The 27,575-nt window shown below is 42.6% G+C and overlaps 1 protein-coding gene across 1 annotated transcript in view; it reads right to left on the bottom strand.

The window, feature by feature from the left end:
* Window positions 1-280: 280 nt before the first annotated feature.
* sipa1l3 (signal-induced proliferation-associated 1 like 3) overlaps window positions 281-27,575 on the bottom strand; it is a 73,177-nt gene continuing 45,882 nt past the window's right edge. The window contains exons 5-24 of the mRNA XM_084351439.1: window positions 24,973-25,103; window positions 21,561-21,749; window positions 20,827-21,001; window positions 19,692-19,795; window positions 17,909-18,066; window positions 17,229-17,811; window positions 16,239-16,337; window positions 15,947-16,122; window positions 13,267-13,518; window positions 11,650-11,832; window positions 11,080-11,204; window positions 10,031-10,146; window positions 9,504-9,949; window positions 7,687-7,914; window positions 7,115-7,277; window positions 6,857-7,025; window positions 6,125-6,274; window positions 5,253-5,379; window positions 4,787-4,868; window positions 281-3,946 (exon numbers count right to left, since the gene is read on the bottom strand). Coding sequence (XP_084207565.1) covers window positions 3,752-3,946; window positions 4,787-4,868; window positions 5,253-5,379; window positions 6,125-6,274; window positions 6,857-7,025; window positions 7,115-7,277; window positions 7,687-7,914; window positions 9,504-9,949; window positions 10,031-10,146; window positions 11,080-11,204; window positions 11,650-11,832; window positions 13,267-13,518; window positions 15,947-16,122; window positions 16,239-16,337; window positions 17,229-17,811; window positions 17,909-18,066; window positions 19,692-19,795; window positions 20,827-21,001; window positions 21,561-21,749; window positions 24,973-25,103 — 3,851 coding nt within the window. The 3' untranslated portion in view covers window positions 281-3,751. The remainder of the gene's footprint in view (window positions 3,947-4,786; window positions 4,869-5,252; window positions 5,380-6,124; window positions 6,275-6,856; window positions 7,026-7,114; window positions 7,278-7,686; window positions 7,915-9,503; window positions 9,950-10,030; window positions 10,147-11,079; window positions 11,205-11,649; window positions 11,833-13,266; window positions 13,519-15,946; window positions 16,123-16,238; window positions 16,338-17,228; window positions 17,812-17,908; window positions 18,067-19,691; window positions 19,796-20,826; window positions 21,002-21,560; window positions 21,750-24,972; window positions 25,104-27,575) is intronic.

Here is a 27,575-nt window from a genome sequence, read left to right as displayed (position 1 = left end):
GATTGTCTGACAGATGTTGATACAATAGTATGATAGTCTGGGTTCAACCTTTTAAATGAGGATTTCCTGCTTCTTTTGGTGCATTTGGGGTTTTGAACTTCTCATCTAAGAAAACAAGCAATCTAAAAATATGTCACTTTGGGCTTTTATCGGCTTTTTCAGATGCACTACATAAAAAATGCAAATCACTTTCTTGATTGAGCAGCAACATAAGCAGGATGATGGGAAAACAAACAAAAAAGGCATCTTACATTTCACGAACAATTAAAACGAGACAATGTTCTGATAGTTATTTTTAATATATTTTTTATAAAATAATGAAAACATAATTTACACTTTTAAATGTACAAGTTATTACAACCCAAAGAAAACAATGTCCGCCTGCGCATCACGTACCTCCGTCACACGCAGAAAGCACCGATGCAAACAGAGGAAAAGACGATGCCAGAAAATAAAAAAACAATGAGGAATCAGTTTTGTACACAGATCAAAAGTAAAACAGCATACACAAATAAAAACACAGTACCCTCTCATCTTCACTATTGTCTGCAACAGTGGGAATGTGTTAAAAAATAAATTATCAAAATATTTAACATCTAAAAAACAAACCTAGTTTTACAATATTACCATTAACCATAATGCATTATTGATTTGTTCAACAGGGATCATTGTGTATGCTTTAAATAGCTTACAATTATACATAACAAACAAAACTATAAAAAAGAAATAAACCTTGCCCCTTTTACATAAGCAAACCAATGAGATACAAAAATCACAGCTACACCTGCGAAGCTGCATGAAGGATTTACTTAAGGAGGAATAACTGGAGTGTGTCACGTGAAACCTGAACTGGAAAAAGTCCAAACATGAAAAGGAAGAGAATATGAACCCCATTAACAGACCGGTAAAAGTAGTCTGAACCCAAACACAAAGGTCCGAATAAGCTTAGATATAAAGGTATCAAAGATAATGGGATGACAACAGCCAAAGGTGAAACTGTATAACCGGCTGCAGGAGAATAACAGATGCAGCCTTTCTTTTTTCTCCGGGCTGAAGACGAGCAGGAGGAAATGGCAGCTTTCTGTCCCGCTCAGAGTCAATACAACACTTGTTCCCTCTTGAGTCAGTGAAAGAAAAGTATATCTAGTAGGAGGAGTGGGCGATACTGATCAACTCTGTGGAAAACGTATGAAAAACTGTTCATATCTCTCTGTCAAGTTTAATCCAGCCAATTAAATACTTATAAATCCAGCTAATAAATCATACAAATCCAGTATTGCCATAAAACAGACCTTCTAACTGATTTGCAACTTTGCTTAATACAACCAGAAATATTAAAGGGATAGTTACAATGGTTAAAACGGTATGGAAAACTCTGACGCTCGACATGTTTGTATTGTCTCAGGCTACAGTGCATCACATCGCCCACCCCTAAGTGGTGGATTAGTGTCTTAACAGCATCTTGAGGAACCTGAGTGAGTTGGGATTGAAAATTCAACAGTTCCAGTCAGACCAGGGAAGAATAAGAAGAAGTTGTGTCTACAGGGCAGAGCCGGAGATGATGATTTAGTACAATTTTATCAGCAATATCTACTGACACATGGAGATAAGATTCATCCTCTGCGGGGATGCACTCTGTTCAGTACCAGCGTCCAAAAAACACACACAGACACATTATTTCTGTATGAAAAATAGATATAGTAGACAATATCATTAAGCAAGCTAGCAGTATAAATAGTGTCTCTTGTGTTCACTTGGGTCACCACAGAACACGAGGACAAGTCCTCTCACACACACGCAGACTGTTTCTGATATGAAGGAGCTTCAGTGTTGTTGAGTGAGTTTCATGTACAGTTTCTCTATAAGCACACATTACTGGTGACAGCTTCAGTTTGATTAGTACGCAAAGAAGAATAGCTTGACATTTTGGGAAATATGATAGCTCAGTTTCAAGGGCAGAGCTGGAAGAGAAGGCTGACACCACACACGGTTAGCTTAGCATAAAGACCGGGAACAGGAGCTCGCTTGTCTCTGTCAAACCAACACCTCCAAAGCTCACTAGTTCACACGTTATATATTGTTTCTTGTCATAACCACGACGGCACAATATTTGGTACTGGCTACCAAAAACAAGTCTGTGATAAAGTAAAGATTAGGCAACCATTTTCCTTAGCAGGCTCACAGATCCGTTATTTTAAACATAGTCTGGAAAATGGCGAATTGTCCTTTTTACGCCTCTGTTTTTGTTTTAAATTAGACGAATAAGATATAAAGTGTTGATTGGTGAGCTTTAGAGGAGGTGGTGGGTTGATTTAGGATAACTTTTCCCCTGCTTTCAGTTTTCATGCTAGCTAGGTTTTCTGGCTGTAGGTTGGCTAATAGTGCGTTCATGTAGTGTCGGAATAATCGGAAAACCGTACTTCCATCAACACGGAAAGACGGAGAAAATGTTGGTACATGAGTTGGCGAAACAGCTGCCGATGTGTCCTTTAAACGCAAAACATGGTCCACGTCGCTCACACATTCCTACTTGACGCAACACGAATAAGCCGAAGTCGCGAGAACAACTTCCGAGGAGCACGTGAACGCAGCGTCACTTGACATGAGCGCGGTGTCAAACCTCTCATGTAACTCTCCGCCATGAAGCGATTTAAAGTACTCCACAAAATGTCAAACTATTGCCTTAAATATTAGAAAAAACATACTTTCAAAGTAGCACTGTGATAACGTCTCAAGGTTAAAATAATTATCCAGTATATTTAGATCTGAGATGATACTACACTGCTAAAAAACTGTGAAAATTAAGTTCAAAACAATGCACTACATTAGAGATATGATACTATTATATCACTGAGCTTTATGACATCAACCATTTACTCTCCCTCAACACGCTGATGGCTTGTTTCACATCTACGGGCCCACACGGTTCATCCATGTAAACGGAGGAAGGAAAAATATTGTGGCCCACGAGTTTCATATTACAGTAAACTAGTTTGTTCATCACTCAGACCATCACGTTCAGCCTCTATCTCACACACACACACACACACACACACACACACACACCAATAATAAAACGCATCTAGCCTTGAGCACAAACACTGTGCTGTACCATCAGTTACACACAAACACACGCTCACGCACACACACCTCTTTAGTACAACTGTTATACAATATCAGTACAATATAGATAATATTGATACATGAGAATTGTACCACACAGGCATCTATCTACAGTACCATGTCTGTAGAGCCTCCATTACTTCTAGTGCATTCTGGGAGATGCAGTCTGTAATGAGTCTTTTTTTTTTTTCTTTTTTTTTTTCTTTTTCTTTTTGGCTGATTCGCTGCAGGAACAGTATTAGGCCTCTCCAGGTGATGTAGTATTCTCTAAAACAAACAGTCTCCTCTCCTACTCGCTCCTCTGGCATAGTAGCATATATTTATATATAAGACGAGTGTATAAGACTTCAGTTTATAAAAATAGACAGGCTCAGAGAATAGAGAGGGAGGGTCTCTGCTCTGTCTGTGCACAGGGAGTGTTGAGTTTTAAAAATCAAGCGTCTTTTTCTTGCTTTCTACGGTTTAAGGCAGTCCAGTGGAAGCTGAGAGCGGTGACACCATCGTGACCTCTGCCGCCCCTGTGTGTGCATGGAATTATGGGTATTTCTCTCTCACAGTTGCCCTCCCTCTGTGGCCTGAATCTCACGCTCTTCTTCTTCCTCTTCTTCTTCTTCTGCAGGTGCTGACATCACTCCCTCTTTGAGTCAGTCTCGTGTGTTAAGGGGCGAGCCTCGTGGTCACTCTCTGGCTTGTCGAGGTTTGTAAAAATCCTGCTGAACTTGCGTAGCTGCTCACTGGCTGTTAGACTCTCCTCCTGCAGGCGCTGGTTGTTCTCCCTCAGGTTGGCCATCTCTGCCAGCAGAACGACTTTATCCTGCTTCTCCTGGTGAAAGAGAGATGAGGAAGAAGTAAAATTATTACTTTTTAATTAACTGGACAAAAGATTTTCACTGTTATTTAAAGGAGTAGTTTGACATTTGGGGATATGTACTTTTTCACATTCTTGCCAAAACTTAGATGAGAAGATTGAAACCACTCTTGTACCTGTCCTTGAAATATGAAGCAACAGCCAAGAGGCAGTTAGCTTAGCACAGCATAATCACAGGAAACTAGGGGTGTCACGATTCTCCAAATCCACAATACACTTTGAAATTTGATTTTAACTTTTATTTTTCACCACTGACAGCTGCAGAGCGTTGGTTTTATGCCCTGACAACTCATTTACATTTTCAAATTCTTCTTTAGAAGATATTTAACTACAGCTGCTTTTGCAGGTTAGGCAATACAAAAAAAATAAAGATTCCAGACCTCAACAAAAAATACAACTATCAGCGATTCAACAACAAAAGACAGAAATTCACAAAGTTCGGTTTCTCTAATCTGTCCAGAGTAAACCCTCTTCCAAAACAACTCAATAAAGGATCGCTTAAAAAAGAAAATAAACATTTCAACACTTTCATAGACATTTTAAGGTGTTGGTAGGCAAATCTTGTCACCTTTTGTTTGTCAAATTATTCCTTTAAATAAAGTTAAGCAAGTAAAAAACACATTTTTTACTATGTGAGACAGTAAAAGTATAAAACAATTCAAAGTGCGTATCCTAGTTGGTGCATGCAACATCACTATCACTTTCTGGGTTAAAATATAATCAAGACTTTCCACTTTTAACTGTTTAATAAAGGCAAAAAAAAAGAAAAGAAAAGAAAAAGAAAAAGATTCTCACTCTCTCAAGGTCAGTGTTCAGCTGTTTTAACATCACTTCCAGGTGGTAGAGCCGCCCGGACAGATCGTTGGGCACCTCGTCACTGTAAACAAACACAGCACACATTACGTGAGGGAAATACCCTCAACCCTGCAGGACAGGTTTTACTGGCGTTTGTTTGTGTGCACATTAATTCCAGCGTGACTGAACTGAACTGAAGCTCTTCAGCTCCAATAACATCATACTTTGATTACTTATTGGCAGAAACAAAAATAAACACCCTTTCTGGTAACACAGATACTGGTACTAAAACTCAAAGGCGTGAACATCCTGGGGATTCAGTGAAAGTAAATCACCACAAGGTGGCAGTAGTGACAAAGGCCTACAGACATAACAAAACAAGAATATCGAGAGGAGTTGTATTACTACAGTCTTCTAGATGCACTACTTTATAACAAATACTGTATTGACAGTAAGGTTAACCTACACGCTGAAGGTCGGTGTGGTCCGAGGTGTCTGAGGAGTGAGAAACTGGACTGGACTGACGACTGGTCTCATGTCAGGACCTCCACCCTGTGGCTCCGTCAGTGAGAAGAGGGAAACTGCTCTTTGTGCTGCAACAGAGAGACATAATCGTTCTTTCTAAAACGTTCGTAAAAGAGTCTTTTTACCCAGGTTTCCCTTGGGGTACACGAGACAATCACACCTCAACACAGGAGAGTCTGGCAGCTGGTGAGGTTATGGATCAAGTGCTAGCTTGAGTCTAGTGTGTTCGTCTTTGCTGTGATTGTCTTTGTGGTTTTAGAGGACACAAGGGACGGGAGAGAGACCCAGAAAAGAAACAGTGGCTGGGAAGCAGAGCAGGTCATCATGACCAGACAGATGAACCCACAGAGCTCCTGTTTCTTTCCCAGGAGTGTCGTGTGACAGAACGAGCCGAGCCATGGTGAAACTCATCAACCCCGGACGTCCAGACAACATGTCTCACATCCACAAGGGATTTAAGAAGCTGGTTGATTATATTCAATGAAGCCCACTTCTTAAAAAATGTTGCAAATTCTACGTTACAACACATCAGTTACATTTTCAGGAATTTGAGATTTGTTGAGCATTAAATCAACTAATAAAACCAAACATAAAACTGATACGAGTGTAGTTGATGTAACCGGCTGTGAACGCTTAAACTTTTAGTCTGACTTTCAGGAACTTTTAACAGAATACATCCAAACCTGCACTATTTTGCCTGAGCACAGCTGATAATTCAACAGTCTTTGGTCCAAGTCATGACAGAAAAATCCCCAAAATCCCACACTGAGCTTAAGTTGATCAATCCTAACCCTCAAGTGTCTCCATCCTCACCTTCGTAAGCTTTAGCGGCGTTGACCAGGCTGGACCACTCCAGTCCACAGGCTGTGTCAGGAAGAGGCATCAGCCCAGGATCGAGCCTCCTCAGGGGGGGAACTTTGTCTCTAACTTCTGTGAGGGACAGCTCAGAGGCAGACAGAGGCACTGAGGGACAGGAGAGGACAACAGCTGCAGTAAGTAAACAAACCTCTGCATGAAACAAGGGCAGCTACATCAACCAAAACAGAAGAACTCTCTTTCTGTCTTACAATTTTCTCAACAACCATTCATCCAACGCTTGCTACACTACATTCGAGAACAAATGAAGAGAGTTTCAGCTCAGTAAAGTCTCGTAAGTTTGCCATTTTGTTTCACTAGACTCCAACATTTTTGAGCTTTTGCACCCAAATGCCACATACGCTTGTGTGTTGCTAGGAGACGCAACTATGTCATGGCAGGTGTATTGCTCAGGACCAAGGAGGCATAGTGCCGAGTGTGAAGTTGTTTAGATGAACAGTTCTTGAGAGAGCTGAAATCGTCCCATTTTAAACAGGCACTCCACTTGTACTACTCGGCTGCAGAAGTTATGAATGAAACAATTAAGAAATCAATCCAAAAAGGATTTCTTTCCACTAAACTCCTTGGATCCCCTCAGAGAGAAACCTTGGCAGCTAATACACTCAACACAACTGTTTTGGTACATTTTGTTGACCTTCCTGAAAACAAGTTGTTGCAGTGTAAACTCACTCTTCTTGCCCTGGACGTGGTTGGAGATGGCGTGTCTGCGTGTGGGCAGCGTGGAGGTGAACAGCACGTCTGTGGGGGTCGTCTGGTTCTCAGAGTCGAAGCTGGACTCTCTGCGCCCGCTGCACAGTGACTCGTCTGAAAAGGTGCGCTGCAGGGTTCGTCTGGGAGACTACAGGGAGAAAAGTGACAGGGATCAGAGCTGTGTGTGCACGTTCATCAAAGTAAGACTGTATTTGACTGTATTTGTGTGTTGCTCACTGGATCTCTTTGTGGTGCCTCTCCTGGATTGTCCATGATAATCAGTCTCTTCAAGTCGTCTTCGATGGTGCTTTTGTACGTCCGGCGTGGAGAACGCAAGTCCCTTAGTGATGCTCGGAGTCGAGGCTGTCCAAACACGTTCTTTGAATTTGTATCCACCTGCCTAAACATCATGAACACAAAGGATAATGTGTTATTTTCTTAATCATCTCTTTCCTGTGCCTCCTCACATTCACCCAAAGCGTTTACAGGTCAGTGTTATCGTGACTGGTTTTAGGCTCAGACTCTTCTCAGACACTCACAAGTTTTCTAATAACGTTTTGAACCTGTTCCATATTTACAATTAGTGACTAATCTATGACCTGTAATGACTTGAGCATTATGTCTTATAGCAGGATATGATGATGATATTTTGCATGTACTGACTATCAAACTCCCTCCATTTCAGAGATTCAAAGACCAAACTAATTTAAAGCTGTGCTCTGTAAAGTCATTATATTTAAAAACGTGTGATGCTCCAGGAACAGAATGAAGCTGTTGGGTTTATCTGAAGCATTCGGTCTCTAACGTACTTCTTGCTGCTGCCGTCAGAGTTGGATGTTGTGGTCGCGTTTGAAGGTGACGGCCCAGAGTCGTCGTTCATCCAGGCCGTTTGTCTGCTCTTTCCATAAAAGGCCTTGGGGGCGGAGCTGGACAGAGGGATGGAGCTCAGCTGAGCTGAAGTGGGTGTTGTCGTGGCGGCTCGGACAGGCCGGGCTTTCTCTGCTGTCGGAGTCTTGTAACCTTGAGGTGTGTAGGCCCTGAGAGGATGGAGTGTAATAAAACACAGTTAGCCCGAAGAAGTTGTGACGCATACGATCAGCCACACACTACCGAGTGTAGTGCAGGAGGGAAAGTCTTTTCATTGTTATCAACTGTTAAAACATATATATTGAGAAAGATTCTCAAAGGCTCAACTTTGGTATAATAATTTTACACAATGTTTGTCAGAGGACAGGCTGCCTGTCTACCAGAGGAAAAGATCAATATTTACAGTCATATTATCTCAACAGTCTATTTTACAGATAGACTGAAATGCACTATGATGCAAGCTGCATTCATTTAATGTAAAATAACAAGCTAGATCAAATAAAGACGAACTAAATACTGCATCTTTCATAGTATGGTTTAATTTTTTGCTCCTTTGTAGGATCATTCAAATAATTCAAGTCACAGAAAGACCATCTAGCAACAATTTTGGCATTTTGACACAGAGAATTACACATAACTCAGCCTACCAGCACCCATAAAGTGTGTTAATTAGTGATCTTTAGAGGTGTTGATTTGATTTTTGTGTTCCATTCGGAGAAAGCCAGGCTAGCTGTATCTCCGTTTCTAGTCTTTATGCCAGACTGTAGCTTTATATTTAACAGATACAAAGGTGAGTAAAGTATTACTTTAAAGATCATCATAGTCAAGTGATTGAGTAAGAGTTGTGGTCGACCCTCCGACATGTAACATCACTATAATCACAGAAGAGAAACACATGAATATAATACAAATAAATTGAGTCTATTTTACTGCTCTGCATGTGTCGTCTTCCTACATGAGCATAACTTCCTCTTGAAGCATATATTTCTCTTTCCTCCTCTTCAATGATCAGACAATGAGGCATGCCATTAAATTCCAGTTATGAGTTATGAACTACAAATATCTATCAAGTGATCTGAAATGTCTTTCATCCACCTAACGTATTCTTCACAAATGCAAAACCATCTAATCAACAATTCAAGGACATTCAAGTGACCTTTTCATCATTTAGCAAAAACACTATTGTAACCAAAACGAACCTTACAGCACAATACCTGAGCTGAATCATCTGTGTCCTACAGCCTCCTGATTTCATTTTGTGTCTATATTATGTTTACGGTCTGACACATCCCAGAGCAGACTGCAACATCTGGGTTTAAACACAGATTGTTTTAATCCAACACAGAGTGGTCCAACCCTGTGTATGTTTGTGTGTTTTATGATTTCATGTATTCATTAAGTGGGGGTAGCAAAGAGTCCACCAGCAGAAGAGATCACATGATGATCTGTACGTTTCACGAGGATTAGGCTGCTTTAATCCTTAAAGAGATACATTTTCATGTATCATACGACTGTTTAAACAGGATCTGAGGGTGGTACATAGCTGCTGCTGCTTGGTGTATGCTTCAGTACAGTTTCCTTAAAACGTGTCAAAAGTTATTACCATTATTACCATTACGCTGAGCAGCATTAAACTGTAAGATTTATGAATGTAACTCAACACTCTCTCCATACAATCAAGCCAGCACATATCTTGGCTAAATCTGCTTCATAAAACTCTCCATAAAAGATTAATCTCATCAGTGAGCCGCTCTCTTACCTGGGTTTAAAGGCATCCATTTTATCAGCACTGGAGCCAGGAGGCGGGAATGTCCTAGTCCTGTATCCTTTGTTCTGATTGGCTGAGGCAGGTATGATAGGTGAAGACTCTCGTCTCCTCGCCTCTCCGCCACCGCTGTTCCTTCCCACGGACAGCTCCTGGACGCCGCTGTAGTTGGGGAAGATGTGCATGGGCTTGTGGGGCTGGCTGTTGGACATGTTTGCGTGGCGAGTGTTGTTGTAGTGGGTCGAGGCGTCGATGCCGCTGTCGTTAGATCCCCCCTTGTTAAGAAGGTCGGGGTCAGCGTCGGCTGGGTCGCCGAGGCAACCCCCGCCTCCTCGGTCTCCTCCAGCTCCTCCGTCGAACCACCGCTCGTCGCTGTGGCTGCTGGAGGCGTTACTGGACAGGGTGTTACTGCTGGAGTGGCTGGAGTACTGAGTCTCACCCTGCAGACGACAAGAGGGCAAAATCAGACACACTCAGAGGTGACGGATGAACAAATGAAACGGAGTGATCACGAGTCTGACCTTCGAGTGTCTGTTTGGAGAGTCTTTCCCTGGGACGTCCTGTCTGGGTAGCCTCCTCTGTCCCCCTCCAACACCCGGTCCTCGAGATGACGACGCCGGGACATGCCAGAGGGGTTCTAGACAGAAAACACACACAGACACTCACAGGATTAAAGTAAATTACACTGAACCTCCACGGTTGGCAAAGAGGATTAAATACTTATGGCACATTTAAACACTGACCTCCCCCCACCCACCAATGACAAAATCACACTCTGTCATCTCTACTCTACTGTACACACACACTCTGAAACAATATTGAGACGATGAGTGTAGTAAAAGACAAGGTGATTAACTTCAAAATCATCAAATCATCTCATTTTAAGTTGCTATGGCAAATATGTCAGTAAACAGTTGCCTATTTACACATCCAGCAGATACAGTGCAACACTATCATCCATTTAGAGTCACGTTTTTGGCCACCTGATGAGTGCAACTCCAATATCCACCCTCCTTTCACCTCTGTTTTTGGTCTCCACCAACTGTTGAGTGAAATATCTGGGTCTTTAGCTGCTAAAAGCTCCACCATGTTCACCAGCTACTTACTAACTGTGTATGTTTGCTGTTTGAGCAGGAAGCGTACAGCTATAGCTGTCTGCGATAGCTGAAAAAAATGCTGATGAGAGCTGTGAGAGTGGCCAAAAGACTAAAACTGCAGCAGAAAACTAAAACAATGAGCTAAAAAAAAAAGGGGGAACTGCAGGGTGAGGTGATAATTCACTGCAGGGTCATCAATACGAAGATCCCCTTTCACACACAGATAGGCATATGATCCATAAATCCTTTAAATTAAAATATTGATTATAACTGCTTGACTTTGGGATCTCTGGGTTTCCAGAGACTTGGATTACGTCAGATGAGCTGTATGAATCCATTTTATGTTCTTTTTTAATTGCTTTGTGGACTACAAGACTTCACCCGACTTTCCATCCGAATGAGGGTTAGTAGATAATGACTGAATTTTCACAGTATCCTTTCATAACCATGCAGGTCTTTTAAGAGTGACGTACCAGTTTTGCAGCGCTCCATGGTGCTGTCCTGACTGGTGAAGCCTGAGGAAGACTCTCCACTGGAGGTGATGTCCACACTGAGGTGGGGCTCATAGGGCAGCAGGGGGCGCTGTCCTGTTCCATATCTACACAGATCATAGGAGGAGGGAAGGTATTCGATTATAAACACAATCATCCCACAGTTATATGTGAAATAAATAGATTACACAACAAACAGACTAAGAAAGCCCTAAGACTGTTTTGATTTGCCTGAGCAGAGGAGGATTTCAGTTTTTGTTTTGCATCCTGATGGCGGTTGAATAAAACACATTTTTCTGGTTGGGCGAGATGTTATCAACCTCCACACTGTGAGGAAGAGCCACCCACACAACAGATCCTTCTGGGAGACAGTGTGTTCATACACGTCTAACTGCAGACCTGATCGCACCACACTATTCAGCCTCGTCGTAAGAACGGATATAATCCGACTCGAGCGCACAAAATGTAATGTTGTGTTATGAGTCATATCAGACATGTTTAATCAAGATCAAAGAAGCGACGGAGGACAAAAGAACACACACACACACACACCTGTCAGGTGAGGGTTTGTAGCGTACGAAGGGCCCTGGTGTGATACCAGGCGGCCCCATGGTGGAGAGGCTGACCAGGCCCGAGGAGGGCGAGGAGAAGCTGGCTGAGGGGTTTCTGTAGGGCAGCACTCTGTCGCCTCCTGCAGGAGACAGGCTGTAGTGGTTCTCTGGGTAGCTCACTGGCCTGGAGGAAACAAAGAGATGCTGGTGGTTAACCAAGAGGCAAACACACACACCACTGGGAGGTGAGGCGGACGAGTAGGGAACACAATGAACCATTTATCTAGATTAGTGAGAAACAAGCTGCAACAAACGAGATTCAGCTAGATGCTGCCAGGATTTGATTGCAGTTATTAACTTTGGGAGTGGGCAGTGTGACACCAGCATCAAGTGACATGAGTGTGGTTAGCTACTGAGAACAAAAAGGGTCAAAACAAAACAAGAAATATCCCTGCAAACAGAGTTATATATTCATTCCCTCAGAGGATGATCAAAGAGAACATAGTGCTTTAAGGTCATACACTTATAACCCAAGTAGCCGTGACAAATCAAAGTATTCAGTTTTGGCAGAGGAGCATCCTGTTAAGTGAAAAACACGTCTTGTTCAAAGTACATACAGTATCTCACTTTTTAAGAGAACATCAGTTTCCATCAATGCAAGATTGGAAATGTATTTAATTAAAGGATTGAAGGGTTACAAACAGTGAAACAAAAAGAACATGCAAGTTTGTTTGAAAAGGATTTGAGCTGCATGCACGAGGAGCGTCTCTAAGAAAAAGCTGGAGTCCCTCAAAAGAAACTTCAGTTGATGGATTCAAACAATATTTTAATGATTGAAAGAACATAACTGTCTCCATATAACTGTAACAGCACCCCGATAATTAGACTGAATTGTCGTTTCGTCAGACGTGTTTGGGATTTGTTTTGTTTTGCCTTTCGCAATCACTAGTGAGTGATGTATCCATCCAGCTGACATCATTTTTAAAATCAACATTCATTTTCATTTTCATTTTGCCAGGCATAAGTCTCTTTGAGATTAAAATCTCTTTCAGAGGAAGACCCGGCCAAGAGGGCAGCATAAACACATTGTCACAACAATAAATAAAAAAATGGAATAAAACACAAATCTATAGTGGTGGTTTCTAGGAGCAGTTAATCAGATAAAGATGTACAGCTGCATCGATCTCATCCCCACTTCTCTCACTTTCAGTTGTCATTTTTCATGGATGTAGCTAACTAGCTTTGCAGGAGGATAACGTTGATTGGTCCCTTGTTTACTCAGCTGGTGGAAATGGCGATCAATGGGCATGAGGATCGACGTGAATCATTGAAGAAATCAATAATGTTGGTGGTGATTCAGAAGTCTAAACCAGGCTAATGTCACTGGACACATTTGGTTATATATACACCGGAGAATAAAATGATTTGTTTATTGTCTAATATATAGTAAATCAAACATCATCTGTCGTGGTAGATTCTGCTTACTGAGTGATGCTATCATACTTTTTTCTCTATTGTCATTGTTTTCATTGTCATTGAGGTATATATTTAGTACAAACCCAAAGAAACTGCAGAAATTGTTGCTTTAAATAGTCTAATGTCTAATGTGAAGTCTCACCTCTTGGAGTTGAGGTGCTGAGGCTCCCTGTAGGGAACAGGCATCAGGGCCTTATGTGATCGGGGCAGTGGAGGAGGTGGGTTACCCATGGGGGCCCAGCGCTGAGGGTTGGGGGCACTGTGGAGACTTGGAGGAATGGGCGGGCTGTCCCATCGCCACGTCGGGCGAGGGGAAGGTCTGTAGCCCACTGCCAGGGGCTCGGGCTCTGGCTTTTGCTCCATGGTCTTCATCTCGTACTCCTCTGTGCAGCCCCTAAAGACACAGAGAGAAGATGAGAGGCGGTCGTCTTTTATCTGCTCAGGACACAAACACTCAACTGAAATGTTCTCATGGCAGCCTGCTAGCTCGATATCCAGCACATATCTTTTACACATCATCATTATTTCATTCACACAGCCTATTACAGGAGGGCATCAAATATGCATAGAGGATGTATTCAAGACGAGACAAATGCCAAGAGGAGGAGGAAAGAAGAAGAGAGAGAGAGAGAAAAGAGAGAGAGAGAAGAGAGAAGACAGAGAGAGAGAAGGGTGAAAAATGGTGTCAAAGTGAAATTCACACTGAGATAAAACACAGGAGGAACCGGATAAAAAAAGAACTTCGAGATAAACAAACACAACACAGTACAGATTTGTGAGAGAGATGAGAACACTGTGTGTGATGTGTCCTTTAAAGGGTCTGTTCACTCAAATTAGCTCTGCAATTAATGATTATTTTCATTACAAATCAATCTGCGAATGTTGTTGTTTTGTTTCAATGTGATGTCTTTTCAAGTATTTTTTGTAAACCCCAAATATATTCATTTATTGTCATGAAAGACAAGCAAATATTCATATCTGAGAGGCTAAATTGAACTATTTCTGAATCAGAAAATATTTCCCATTAAAACTGTAGTGAGCAGTGTGGATTAGAGGTTTATTACTTAAAAGATAAACATAATAAATATACATTTTTTCAGTGCTGAGCAGAATAAATGAAATTTCATTCACCTCAATTCTCTTGTGGTGGAAGCAGAATTCTGACAGATATCCTAAAACTATCAACATGGATAGATACTACTAGACGTAAGTGAGAAAATGTGCGTTTTTTTAAATTTAATTTAATAACTGTTCAGCCTGGATTCATCCTAGAGCCTGGTCCACTCTGCTACAAGTATGTAAACATCATCGAATGACAGAAACACAAACATACGACTATGAATACTAGTAGAAAACGAATGACAGTGTAGAACAGTACACAATCGCACCATTTAGAAAAAAACACACATCAATGAACATGAAGACAACACGTGGAGGGATGTTCTGATCAATCAAAGAGCATTTCTCACTCGATTAATATCCAAACCGTTACATAACCGCAGTACAAACCTTAGAGAGAGCAGAGCCTACACATGTTGACATGCAGTTTTTCTTCCATCACGCTGGCGGAGGTGACACAGCTGGAGCTCCCCATCACACACACACACACGCACACGGTCAAACACACATCACACCTCTTCTCCTCTGTATCCGTCCATCTTGCATGTGCGCGACGGAGTCAGAGCAGCGAAGGAAAAACTCTGGTCTCTCTTTGTTTCTCTATCTTTCTCTCCTCCACCCACTTCACTCACTCTCGGTGGTGTTGAAACACGTCCTCCTCACCGAGCGCGTCTCTTCTGCCTCTCCAACTCGAAACGCGCGCAACCCTGCCTTTTTTTCTCTCTCTGTATCCCTCCCCTCTTTTCCGCCCTTTTCATCGCACGGGGCATGCATTTTTAATTAATCACTTCCACTCATTTATTTATTTATTTATTTTGTGGTGCCCCCCCCCCCCCCTCCTGCAGATTCCAGGCCTTAATCTCATGCAATCTGCTTGCCTGGCACACAAACGAGTCAGAGAGAGAGAGAGAGAAAGGGGGGAGAGTGAAATACAAGACCCTTATTATCAGCTGCTACTTGAGAGAGAGAGAGTGAGTGTGTATGTGTGTGTTTGTGCATGTGTGTGCGTGTCAAAGGGATTTAACTCGGTGTAATTAAACTGCCTCCGACATTAAAGAAATTTAACCACTATGCGATCACACATCCAGCCACAATTACTGTATTTAGGAGCTCAGAAACATACATGCACACACACACACACACACACACTGTGGTTATTTCTTCACCTCCGTAACCGTTCTGTAACACCACATCAGCGTCTCATAAGACCTCGTTATTCTGCTCTTTGTCAAGGCCGTGTGTGTAGATGAAAGGTTTAAAAAGGGATGACGGCAGGGGAAAGAAATAAGATTGTGGGAGGAGGGGGAACCAGCTGAACGAGATGACTTGATATGAAGGACGGAGAAACAAAGAACAGATTTGGTTAATTCGCGTTAAAACAAACGTTTCTTTCTCTTTGTCTCCGTACCTCATTTCCTCTCGAGCCACACATCGTTCCTTTCTCTCTCTGTTCACTCGCTTCCTCTTTTCACACACTCCCACACAAAATCCTCTCAGAACATTGGAGTCTAGCCACTATCTCACCCTTGCCTTTGTGTGTTTGAGTGAAGAGTGTCCTGTACTCGCTCTAGCTCTCTCTTGTCCCTCCACTCCTGCCTGCTAACACTCAGCGCCCTCCTGTACTGTCACCTACTGCCCGAACATCTGTATTCACCACAGCTGTTTAATAAAAATGAATCACTCAATACAGCATTGAGACACACCTGCGAGGGCCTCCCTCTTCATACGGAGGAATTATGACCACTTTGACCGTGACAGACGTCCTCAGCAGGTCGATCATTTGCTCGTGGGTCAGCGTCACCGCCGCCACCTTGCAGATCTCCACTAACCGACTGCCCTGTCTCAGTCCCGCCTGCCAGGCAAAGCCGTACTCCTCCACCTGCAAAACCACAAAAAAAAAAGTCTTCAAACAAGCCAGTTATGCACAGCCAAGAATCTTCATAGACGAGTATTCGAGGAAGAGATCTGGTGTGGCAGATGGTCACCCGACGGTACCTCGGCCACGGTGCCATCCAGGCGGACATGGAAGCCCAGTTGTCCCAGTCCGTTTCTTCTCAGAGTCATATCCACCGTCTCACATCCCACTGTCAACGACTGGTGAGGAGAGAACATGTCATAAATAAAAAAGATTAGATTTAAAATATCATTACATTTGTGTGTGTGAATTAAAATAGTTTCTCGGACAAAGAAAAAAGCCAGAAAGGCCGTTAAATACTGAATCCTGATTCTGGAAACTTGATCAGTCTCTATTATGCGTGTATTTGGTATTTTTAGAAAGATTAACTAATTTTTTAACATTTAGTTTTCTCTTGGATTAACACAAGCTCGCTGAATTCCAGGAAATCGCCTTTTCCCAGCCTTTAATTCATCAAATTTTCCAGGGATTATCACAATATGAAATGCCTCTCATCAGCCAGGGCATGCAGTTGCCTCAAATCAAAGTGAGTTATATGATCCATAGAGGACCTGCATGCTTTATAATATTTGTGTTTATATTGTAATATGTATAGAATAGGCTGGGATTAAAGTGTTTAATCATCCAAGGCAATTCATCTTTACTGATGCTGGAATTGTTTTCATAAATACGTTTTTTAGTGGTCTTCTGCACTGTGGGGCTAAAATTTGCGTAATCTCCTACACGTCAAGGTACCAACAAAGAAGAAAGCTGCAAGTACGTAAACAAGGATGCCTGTATCAAACAGGTAACGAAATTACAGGGAAACATTTACGAAATTGCCTTTTTCAAATACTTTAGGAAAAGGAGATGCATTCAACACATGTCAGCCCTTAAGGATACACACAGACACATTAAACACAAATATACTACAAGTAAACAACACAGGGCACCTTACAGCTCTGATCCTTCGACTACGCGCTATGATCCGAAACACAACACAAGCTCTGTGCCTCAAAGGTCACACAAATGTACACTTTCTGCTCTGGTGGTCACCATCCCTCTACTCTTGATAAGCTTTAACCTCTCACCTTTAATCTCTGCACCACCTCCCTGATGTCCTGTGCGCAGCCCTCTGGTACCCGCACCGCGATGTGGTCTCCTCTGCCATAGAAGATCTTTACCGACAGACGCTCTGGTGTCCAGCCAATCACGTCCGCGCAGAAGCAGTTAAACACCACCTCTTTGGTGGAACAGTCTGTCAGGAGGACGTACTCAGCCGACAGACCCAAGGCACAGGGGAGCTCCGTGCCTCCTCCGCTGAAGTCCTGGGCTAGGACCCTCCAGGCGATGGCCCCCGCGGCTCCCAACTCCGCTCCCTCTCTCGCCTTAGAGCGCTCGCGTTTTTTGGACGCGAGGGAGATGAGGTTGTTGAGCTTGCCGGCTGAGTCCAGTGGCGTGCTGCTGACGTAGTTCTCAGCCAGGTCGCGCAGGTATTCCTGGCGTGTTCGCGTCGCCATGGTGTGGAACTTCTCTGACTTGTGCGCTGCATTTTCTGCATTGATAACTTTGGCTAGAAGGAAGTTACGGAAGGTTTCTGGGTCACGGAAGGTGACGCCGCTGGGGATGGGTGGGCCAAAGGGAGGCACGTCCTTCATTCTTGTCACAGCAACACTGAGAGACAAGGGAATGAAGCGCGATGAACTTATTGTTATCATAGTTGTGTATTTATAAACATGAAACGTGTGATTGCTCTGTTCTTGACATTTACCTGTAACAGGTGTTTTCAGAGCAGGGGTTGTGCACCCGGACGATAACAAAGACATGCTGGAAGTGTGAGCGAATATTCTGAGGGGTGAAAGGCAACGCTCCCGGCTCCTGGAAGATGATGGTGACAATGTCGTTCCCTATGTGCCTCTTTCTCAAGAGCTGAGGGAGAGGAGAGATAAAAATGACAAATTAATAAAAAATGAGCTAAGATAACTGGCACTGACACAACTGACTCAGTCAACGTTACAGAAAGTCTCACAAGGGAAATGAGAGATTGAGACGACCAGACGCCAAACAACAGCTCTTTATGTAATTTGTTTTTCGGATTCTGTGTGGGCTATTTGTGTCTGTGTGAGCTGGTTTGTCCGTCTATCTGTGTTCGTGTAGGAGACGTGGCACAGAGTCCAGGCTGTGTCTGTGCTGCGCTGCTTGCCAATCCTCTCTTCATCTGCAGGGGGAAGTGTGAAAGTACCAATTATGTAATCCAGCCCACTGTTTGGCCATAGATACTCACATTCTCCAGCATGGTGCCACAGGAGGATCCTTCACTTGCACTTGTGAAAATTTAGATGATTGTGCTAATGTAGTGGTTAAAAACTAACTATTATTAGTAGAAGAGATCATTTGGAGAGAGTGAGTTTGTTTTTTTACATTCAGGATCTTTTATCAACATCTTAACTGTTTTCTATTAAGTCATCCATTCTAAATAAGACTAAATACAGCTGACTGATGGTGCAAGACTATCTTGAGCTCTCTTCCTAATATATAAGAGCCTTCACACTTTCTATATTCCCAATTCATTTCTCCTGTTCATCCACTGTGGGTCATTTTTAAAGTCAATGCTGCCACCTAGCGGTTCATCTGAGCAAGTAAACCTTCTTTCTGCTGCAGCCTCTAAACCTCTGGATGGAGTTATTGTGCCATTTATAAAATTAGACTCTCTGATATCAGAGTTGATATTAATGAAAACTGTTGAAACACTTAATTTTCTTAATCTTTAACAGCTGCAACCCTCACATTTTTTGTTTACACACCATTTACAAGATCATACAAAAAAACTGTTTACATGATCAACAATAAGTTGCTGTGTTTATTTTAATAAAAATATACTATTCCAATTCAAAAGGTCAATTTATGCTTGAGGAAGAACAAATGACTGTTCTGCAAGCGTGTACACAAATCCCAAGCACCCACAGGGCCCGTCTGAACACACGTGTTTTCACCCGTGTGTTCCTCTCACGGCAACACCATTAAAAATACACTCAAAGAAATAAAAAATAAAAAGCTATCTTACACACTGGTCACTGACACACAGCCCACGCTGCAAACACACAGTGCCCTGGAGAACGTGTAGGAAGGCAGCTTTATTTGAAGAAAAAAAAAGGAGGGAGAAAATAAAGAAACTACTCAGTACTGAACCCCACCCTGCTCTGATCCAGTTAAAGGGCAAAAGAAGAAGCCGGAGAGAAAGAGAAGGGCAGAAAAGCCACAAAGAACAAAGACTATGAAAATACGAGCAGCTGAATGAAACTGGAAAGAGGCTAAATGAAGAGGGTGACACAAGTCACGAGTTTCCACTTGATGAATTCTTGCTGTGGTTTACGACCCGGAGAAAAAGGCTTCAACTAAAAACCACAGGCAGACTTTGAAAGGCTTTGAGGGACTAGACAGGACATTCATAGATGTATTTCTCAGCTGCATACACCAAAAACTTGGCTTGAGACATTCAGGCTTGCCGTATGTGATGGTGCAGGATTTAGGAAGGGGTGCTTATAAACTCTTACCTGCTGGGGGTTGTTGGGCATGTACGGCAGCATGGTGGACACGTGGAACATGACCTCGTAGCCTTGGTAGGTGGTGTACAGGGAGTGGGTGCCAGTGGAGTCGGCTGTGGAAAGACATCATCAGTTAGAAGCTGTTAACTGCAGATGACACCATGATGCTGAATTAGAGTCAAAACACTTCCTGGTTCAAACAGAAGATTTTTCCAGTGAATTAAGGGGGATTTAGAAGGATCTACTGGCAGGAATGGAATATAATATTAACAAATATGTTTAAGAACTGTTGTGTTTTGTGTTGTTGTTGGGTTCTCTTCCACAGAGGACCCTGTGTTTCTACAGTAGCCCAGAACAGACAAACCAAACACTGGCTCTTTTGCGTTTTCCATTTTTTTAGTGGCCACCTTAAGGGAAGATGAAACGAGGGGTATTTTATTTGTTAAAATCTGCAACCTTACCGCTGGATGCCACTGAATTCTACACACTGGTCCCTTAAGTGATACATTCATCACAGTGAGCTTAGTATGGCGAGCAATAAGTAAATGAAATAACCTTCTTCTGCTGTAGCCTTTGTGTTATCTGCACATGTACCATTGTGAGTTTTACTTGTCGAGATCTGGTAACATCACCGTCTTGAATAGCCAACACATTTATGGAACATAGTGGATGTCTGAAAGGCTATGTTCAGACTACCCAAATCCATTTTTTGCAATTCAAATCGAATTTCAACAGATGTTTCTCAGTCAGGACGCTCTGGTCGCTCATATCGGGTTGTGTCTTTTTCGTCACTCCAGCGCTACACACACCGGTGACATAAAATCCAGAGAGACGGAAGTGCACCAGAGCGGCTACGAGCAGAGCGGTATGGACGACAACACAGATAACAATAGTCTGTGGACAGTCGCATTGAAATAAATGCTTTGCTCCGCTACTTGATAGCATGAGTATGGAGTGTTTGATGCCAGTGCCATCACCACAGCAACCCACTGCAGATAAGTTGGTGTTATCTGGACACATAAATTCGATTTGATCACTTACAAATAACAGCTCCAACACTCTAGTCTTTCAGATCTAAATTGAGAAACAAATCGGATTTGCCTGCCGTCTGAACATAGTCAAAGGGGCGCTTGTGAAGACTCACTCTTTGTGTCGAGCTGTGCGGCGTATTTGGTGAATCCTTTGAGCAGCACCTGCTCCCCCAGCAGCTCCAGGAAGGCAGAGAAGGCGGGTGACGCCTCCTCGTTGTTGTACATCTCCTCCTCAGTGCTCTGGCCTGCACGGCACAGCAGAACACCCACCTTGTGCTTCTGACTTAACTACAAGAGAGAGCGGAGAGATAACGTTAACACTACACACACACAGCTGAAACACCACAATCAAACACAGCTAAAAACTGCAGTCTAATGCAGCTTAATGTCAGAGTAGATGTTAGAGATAACGATGCATTTAGACACTCACTTTGAGCCCAACTATAAACCGCCTACACAAACAAAAACAAGCCTACGGCTGGCAGAACATCTCGGCCGCGCAGTTCAACCTCCATTAAATAAAATGTGAGATAACATAGCTAAACATTAAAGCTTTTATGGTCACACACTCATGCTCAACACACCACACCCTGCTTCACTCAGCTTTCACTGCCCTCAGTCCAATTCTGTACTTTGCACCAACACTAAATCTATTATACAGGTTTCAGACATTTTTACACACACACTACCCGAGCATACCATATGTCTCTGCGTTTCTCTATTTACACTTTATGTATTGTGCCCTGAAGACACAATGGAGACATCGCTGCTGCAGGGATCAACTGTCAGATTTTCAGTTTATCAGATAAGTCGACAAAAAAAATGCAAATACGGACTCATAACTCACCCCCTGTTCGTCAAGTTTCAGGAGCTGTTCGGTGACTTTGGGTGTGCTGAGCGCCAGTCTCAAACAGGAGACGTTAAGCTCGGGGACGACCTGCTCCAGAACCTCCTTGAGCGGCAAACCCCGCACCGTGCCGTGCCTCCCCGTAGATGCCACCGCATCCTCTAAAATGGAGCCTCGCAGGGTCACGAGCTGAATGTGGGGAAAGAAAACAATGTTGTAAAAAAGTACATACTTCTGCCCTCCAGAGTCCCTCCATTTGAACGCAACAGGTTGATGAATTATTTTGTCTTTTTTATTTCAGTTTTTTTAATATTGGTCTGTGTTTAATTTTCTTGTATCACATAAATCTGCTATTATACATTATATGTTGTCTCAGTTGTAATACTATTTGGTATCAGAGTTGCAACGATCTACCAATTTATCGATAAGTTGTCAATTATTACATTAATCGCCAACTATTTAAATAACTGATTACACTTTGAGTAAATCTTTGAGAACAAGAAGTCAAATTTCTCAGATTTCTGCCTCTTAAATGTGAATATTTTCTGGTTTCTTTGCTGCCCTATGATAAACTGATTTGAGGACTTCATCTTGGGCTCACTGACATTTTAAACAATCTATTAATTGAGAAAATTATCGACAGGTTAATCAACAATCAAAATAATCTTTAGTTGCAGCCCTGTTTGAAATTAGTATACATTTATTGGGAGAGGTCAGAGGTCAAGTTCAGTAAAGCCTGGAGATGGAGAGGTGGAGGATTTGTAGCCTGCGAGCCTGAAGTGGGTCCATCAGATGAGGGATGGTTTCACTAGTCATAATAACGCCCTACTGCCCTGAAGCCGCACACACACACGCGCGCACGCACACACACACACACACACACACACACACACACACACACACACACACACACACACACACACACACACACACACACACACACACACACACACACACACACACACACACACACACACACACACACACAGTGAAAAGTGCTCTGTGTGGAGGATTTTAAGTTGAGCTGTATTGTGCATTAATATTCTGCTCAGTATTGTGCTGCCACAGAGTGCTGCTCCCTGGTGAGAGGAAATTGACCTGCTTCAAAACAGTGAGACTATAATAACCTCAGATACAGTCGGGAGGAGTGGGCTGTTCCTTCTCACCGCACACACGCTTATACACATGTGTACACCTACACACACAAATGCGGCTTCATTAAAAATGCATGGCAGACTGTGGAGCTGGCAGGGGCCGGAGAGACAGTTGAACCTCAGAGACTCGGGTGTGCACCGCAGAGAAATGAAGCCTGATTGACAGGAGCGCTCGTTTCAACTCATCAGCTTCTGTGCGACTGCGACACGCTGAGCAGGAGAGCTGTGTGTATAAATGTATGATGGAAGGAGAAAGAAGGAGAGAAAGAAGGAGAGAAACAGGAAGTCTCTCCACCTTGCTGTGTCAGCACTGCTGCACTGAATTAAATGACAGACTTTAGGGGGCTGGATATTTGAGAGGAGCTGCGGCTTGAGTGGGAGAGAATAAAGTCTGCAATCAATCTCTTTTTTTCCCCTCTCTGTGTGGGAACAGCACGCCTGTGTGAGCTGGTTGTGTCTGTTAGCTGAGCTCTGTGTACTTAGATGGCGGAGAGGCTCCATTGTTACAGCCGAGCTAAGGTGATGAGGCCAGGCAGCCATGTAATCCAGCTAAAAACAACAGCGCTACACAGACGAAGGAACACGGCGATCAGAGGCAAACTTTGCTGTTTGTTTCAGCAACCTTGACAACATTACACAGGTGTGAATAAAATATTACAATTAACTATACATGGAGACCTCAGACCTCTTTAACGCAACCTATGAAAAGACAGAACAGAAGTAGGGATGCACTGATTGTGAAATTCTGGCCTGATTCAGATTTTGTTTCATTCTTGTTGTTATTACTCCCCTCTTGCCAGAGGAATTCGTTTTAAATGAATTGATGTGTTTTAGGGTCATTCAGCCCTTCATTACACAACACAACCTTCTTTCACATGAAAAGATTCTTTGGTTGTTGTTGAAAAGTTACCACTTCAAAAGTCTTTTTAGACTGCTATACAACTACCTTCTCTGTGAGAAGAGTTTTTCAGTACTTACAAAGCCTCACACACTGATGCCAGGGATGTCACGAGCGAGTAGCTCATGAATGTGCCAGCACAAAACTGATGTGGAACAACAGATAAACATCTGCCGCTGTCATCAGTGAGTGTCATCTTATTTACCGATAGGTAAGTCTACAAGGCAAATACTGGCCCATTAATCGGTGCATACCTAAACAGAAGACTAACACAGTATCTGCGCTGTCTGTGATCGGCTAATGATTATTTTTGCTACAGATTAATTTGCAACCTTCATCAGGCAAAAAAGATTTGACAGATGGAGGTCTAGTACTGAAATTTGCAGATAAATGTATTTTGTATTTTTTGTAAGATAGACAGTGTGCATGAGTTTGCTTGCAACTTTTGGTCTACTTGTCCGACTCATTTGCACTTGGCTCATGACATAGATGCACTAAGTAATTTTAATGCCTCAGATAAATTTGCCAATCATTTTCCAGACTAAACAATTAGTCTCTTTGTCTAGAGAGTGGCAAAATACGCTGATAACAGTTTTCCAGAGACCAAGGTGACATATTAAAACATCTTGCTTTGTTTAACCATCAGTCCAAAGCACAATGATAATCACTTTAATACCACGAGTCAAAGAAAAGCCTCATATCTGAAAAGCTGGAATATTTGTGGCTTTTTGCATTTGTGCTTTAAAAATAACAATCAAATGATTTATCAGTTATCAGAACAGTTGTAGATTAATTGTCTGTCAATAACAAGTTCATATTGATACCACACATCAACCATGTTTTAAATATGAAGTTTGGTGCTCTGGAAGCAGAAATTCTGAAAGTAAATTAACATAAATGCTGATGGAGTCTGCAGAGAAGCTAATTCTTCCTGATCACCCGCCCGCCATTTAACACATTACGAGTATTTGATCCATCAAAGTGGAAAAGTGGTTGGGTGTGCTCCCGCTGAGAGCAGGCCAAACACTTTGGCCAGAGCAGCCAGTGTTTGGTTTGGCTTTGCTGAGCTGAGAGCGGGCAGGTGGAATTTTCCACTGGCAGACGAGAGAGGGGGTGAGGAGGTGAGGGGGTGAGGGGGTGAGGAGAGAGGAGGGAAGGTTCAAATCTGGGCAGCGAGGGTGAGGAGAATCACAGGTAAGAACACAACAGGAGGGCTGAGTAGAAGACATTTACAGTAGCTAAGGAATTAACTTGAGCGTGCACGCTCACGCTGACTCATCGGTGTGTCATCGCTCAGAAATCCCCGAACACCCTCACACACACGCACACACACACACACAATCAGCAGATCTGTGCATACCTCACTGGTCCTGACGACGAGCCGGTACTGGTACTGGTCTTTCAGGTCTTTGGTGTCTTCCAGTTTCTCCCTGCGGATGCTTATCGCCACAGCGCCCATCTTCTCGTCAGTCCCAAAGTAGTTTGAGTGCTCTGGTGAAGGACAAGAAGAGATCAGTGTTGAAGGTCGTGTTGAGGAGGAAACGTTCATCCATTCATCATAGTCTGAACACTGGCTTGTGTTTTATCTACAGTTGGACACATCAACAAATGATGGTGGTGGTTTGTGGGATTTTTGTTTTTATGTGTTGATGTTAGCACCGATATGATGATTGGCAGGTTTAGCTGATTAGTTGATCCACAGGAAATTTAATGGCAACAATTCTAATAACTGATTAATATTTTTTAATCTAAAATACCTAAATTCACTGGGTTTTTCCTCTAAAATGTGGGTGTTTGTTGGTTTACTGGTTTTCTATGATAGCAAACTGAATACTTTTGAGTTTTAGACTGTTGAAAATGAAAATGCTGATGATTAAATCATAATCATAACTGATAATGAATTTCATCACCAAAAATGTTCGGCTTCTAGCTTCTCAAATATGGAGATTTGCTGGTTTTATCTTTAGGTTTTGGACTTCTGGTCTTCATGCATTTATTTTGTTTTACTATTTTCTAATCAAACAATCCTGAAAGTAATTGTTAGTAGCAGCCCTAAATATTTTGTGATTCTGTACTTGTTTTTCTGCAAAAACATTTTTTATATTTAAGAAAAGAAGAAACTTATGTAGTCTGACGTTTTAACACAAGCAGTTGTACAAGAACTTAACTTGAGACAGATAAGAGGAGCGTGACAGAGTGAAAGAGGTGCCACTGTATGTGCAGTTAGCAGGACTGACAGCAGAGGAGCAGAAAGTCAAGGACAGGACTAAGACGATGACATGTTATCTAGCAATCAATACTCCCATAATTACAAAATCAATTTAGCTAACACGAGGCATAACCCAGAGAAAATGATGAATGCTCCTAAAGACAGGTGAAGATTAAACGGCTTATTCAATGTGTGGCCACGGAGATGCTGAATAAACTACAATTAGACTACATATATCTAAAAATAAGACTGTACAGTAACAAATATGTCCCCCGTAAATCCAGGAAATTAACAAAATTAGGTGTCATGAGCCGCCAATTTACATTCCTGTTAGCAGCATTAGCAACAACAAAAACATATTCTTCCATTAAAGACATAGTTGTCACCACGTTTCATGAGCATCATCATGTCCTCCTCTAAAGCTCCTAAGATAAGCCGTGGTAATGCCAACACCACAGGCAGCGTGGGAGTCGAACGACAAATTCTCCAGACACTCGGGGAGGAATCAAGCTTGACAAGTATTCCTCTTCTACCCCCGTCCGACTGGAGTGTGCCGCAACGACGTTAGAGACTCAGGCCTGCTTAGCTTCCATGTCATGTCCTGTGGTGAAAATGTCAGCTTTTTTGATGAGGCTTTCTGACGTGCACACAGGGCACATCGCACACGCACAATCACAGTTGTGTCGTGGGGGAAAACTAAGCTGGAAGAGTCAGCACATGAACATATTTTTGGAATGATAACCTTTATCTTTGTGGCTGCAGGCCTGTCTCTCTCTCACACACACACACACACACACACATGCTTGCTTGCACACATGTGCTCCTAACAGCATCTGTCACTAATTAGGGTGCAGCCAGATGATGCTTGCCAAGGGGAAGTTTCATCCATACTGTCTGAAGGGGTGATGTTGACAAGAAATGCCCACATGCGCATGTCTGGATTGGCACACATCGCACACCATTCCTGTCTGAAGTTAGGTGTTGCTTCTGACACTGAAAACCAGATGTAAAACAAAGCTACACTGGCTGACGACTACTTCAGGTGGTACTTGTGACGGAGCAGAAAGGCAGGTGGTGTATCATCAGCTCAGAGTTTGCCAACAGTCCAGTGGCAGGTACATGTGTAATAAAAACCGGGAGTGCTGCCAGCTCGGCCCACTCTGCTCTGCTCAGGTCCAGCTGGATATTAACAGTAACAGTATGAGATGTGGGGAATGACACTGGAGAATCTCTGGCTGGACAAACGACATCTACACTGTCTACTTCACACGCACAAGGAGCCAGAATGTGTCAATTGACATGCTTGTTGTAAAGATTCCTATCCTCTTTCATTGTTTCTCACACTCTTTCCTCACCAATGTCACTTATATTCCTCTCCATTCCTCACTGGCTCTTTTCTTCTCTCTTGCTGATCATTTTTCTGTAAATATTTAGTCTACAAAACGCCAGAGAATGGTGGAAAATGCACATCACTATCTTCAGATCGCTGGTTAGTCTGACAAACAGACCGAAACCCAACCCATTATATGTCTAGTTGATTGATGGAAAAAAGCAGCAACTAATCATTATTTTTATGATAAATCTATTAATTCAGTCTACAAAATGTCAGAAAATCTTCATCACAATTTTGAAGAGCCCAAGGTAACATCTAAAGTGTTTCTTTTGTCCAACCAGCAGTGTCCAACTGCAAAGAACAACCCTGTATAATCAATGAGTTTGATTCTTATACAGCAAAACATCAATGAATATTTATG

This window comes from Pagrus pagrus (assembly GCF_965226575.1).
Source record: "Pagrus pagrus genome assembly, chromosome: 4".
In the NCBI taxonomy this organism is placed as follows: domain Eukaryota; kingdom Metazoa; phylum Chordata; class Actinopteri; order Spariformes; family Sparidae; genus Pagrus; species Pagrus pagrus.
The sequence above is the reverse complement of the archived record's forward strand: the minus strand, read 5'-3'. Positions and strand labels throughout refer to the sequence as shown.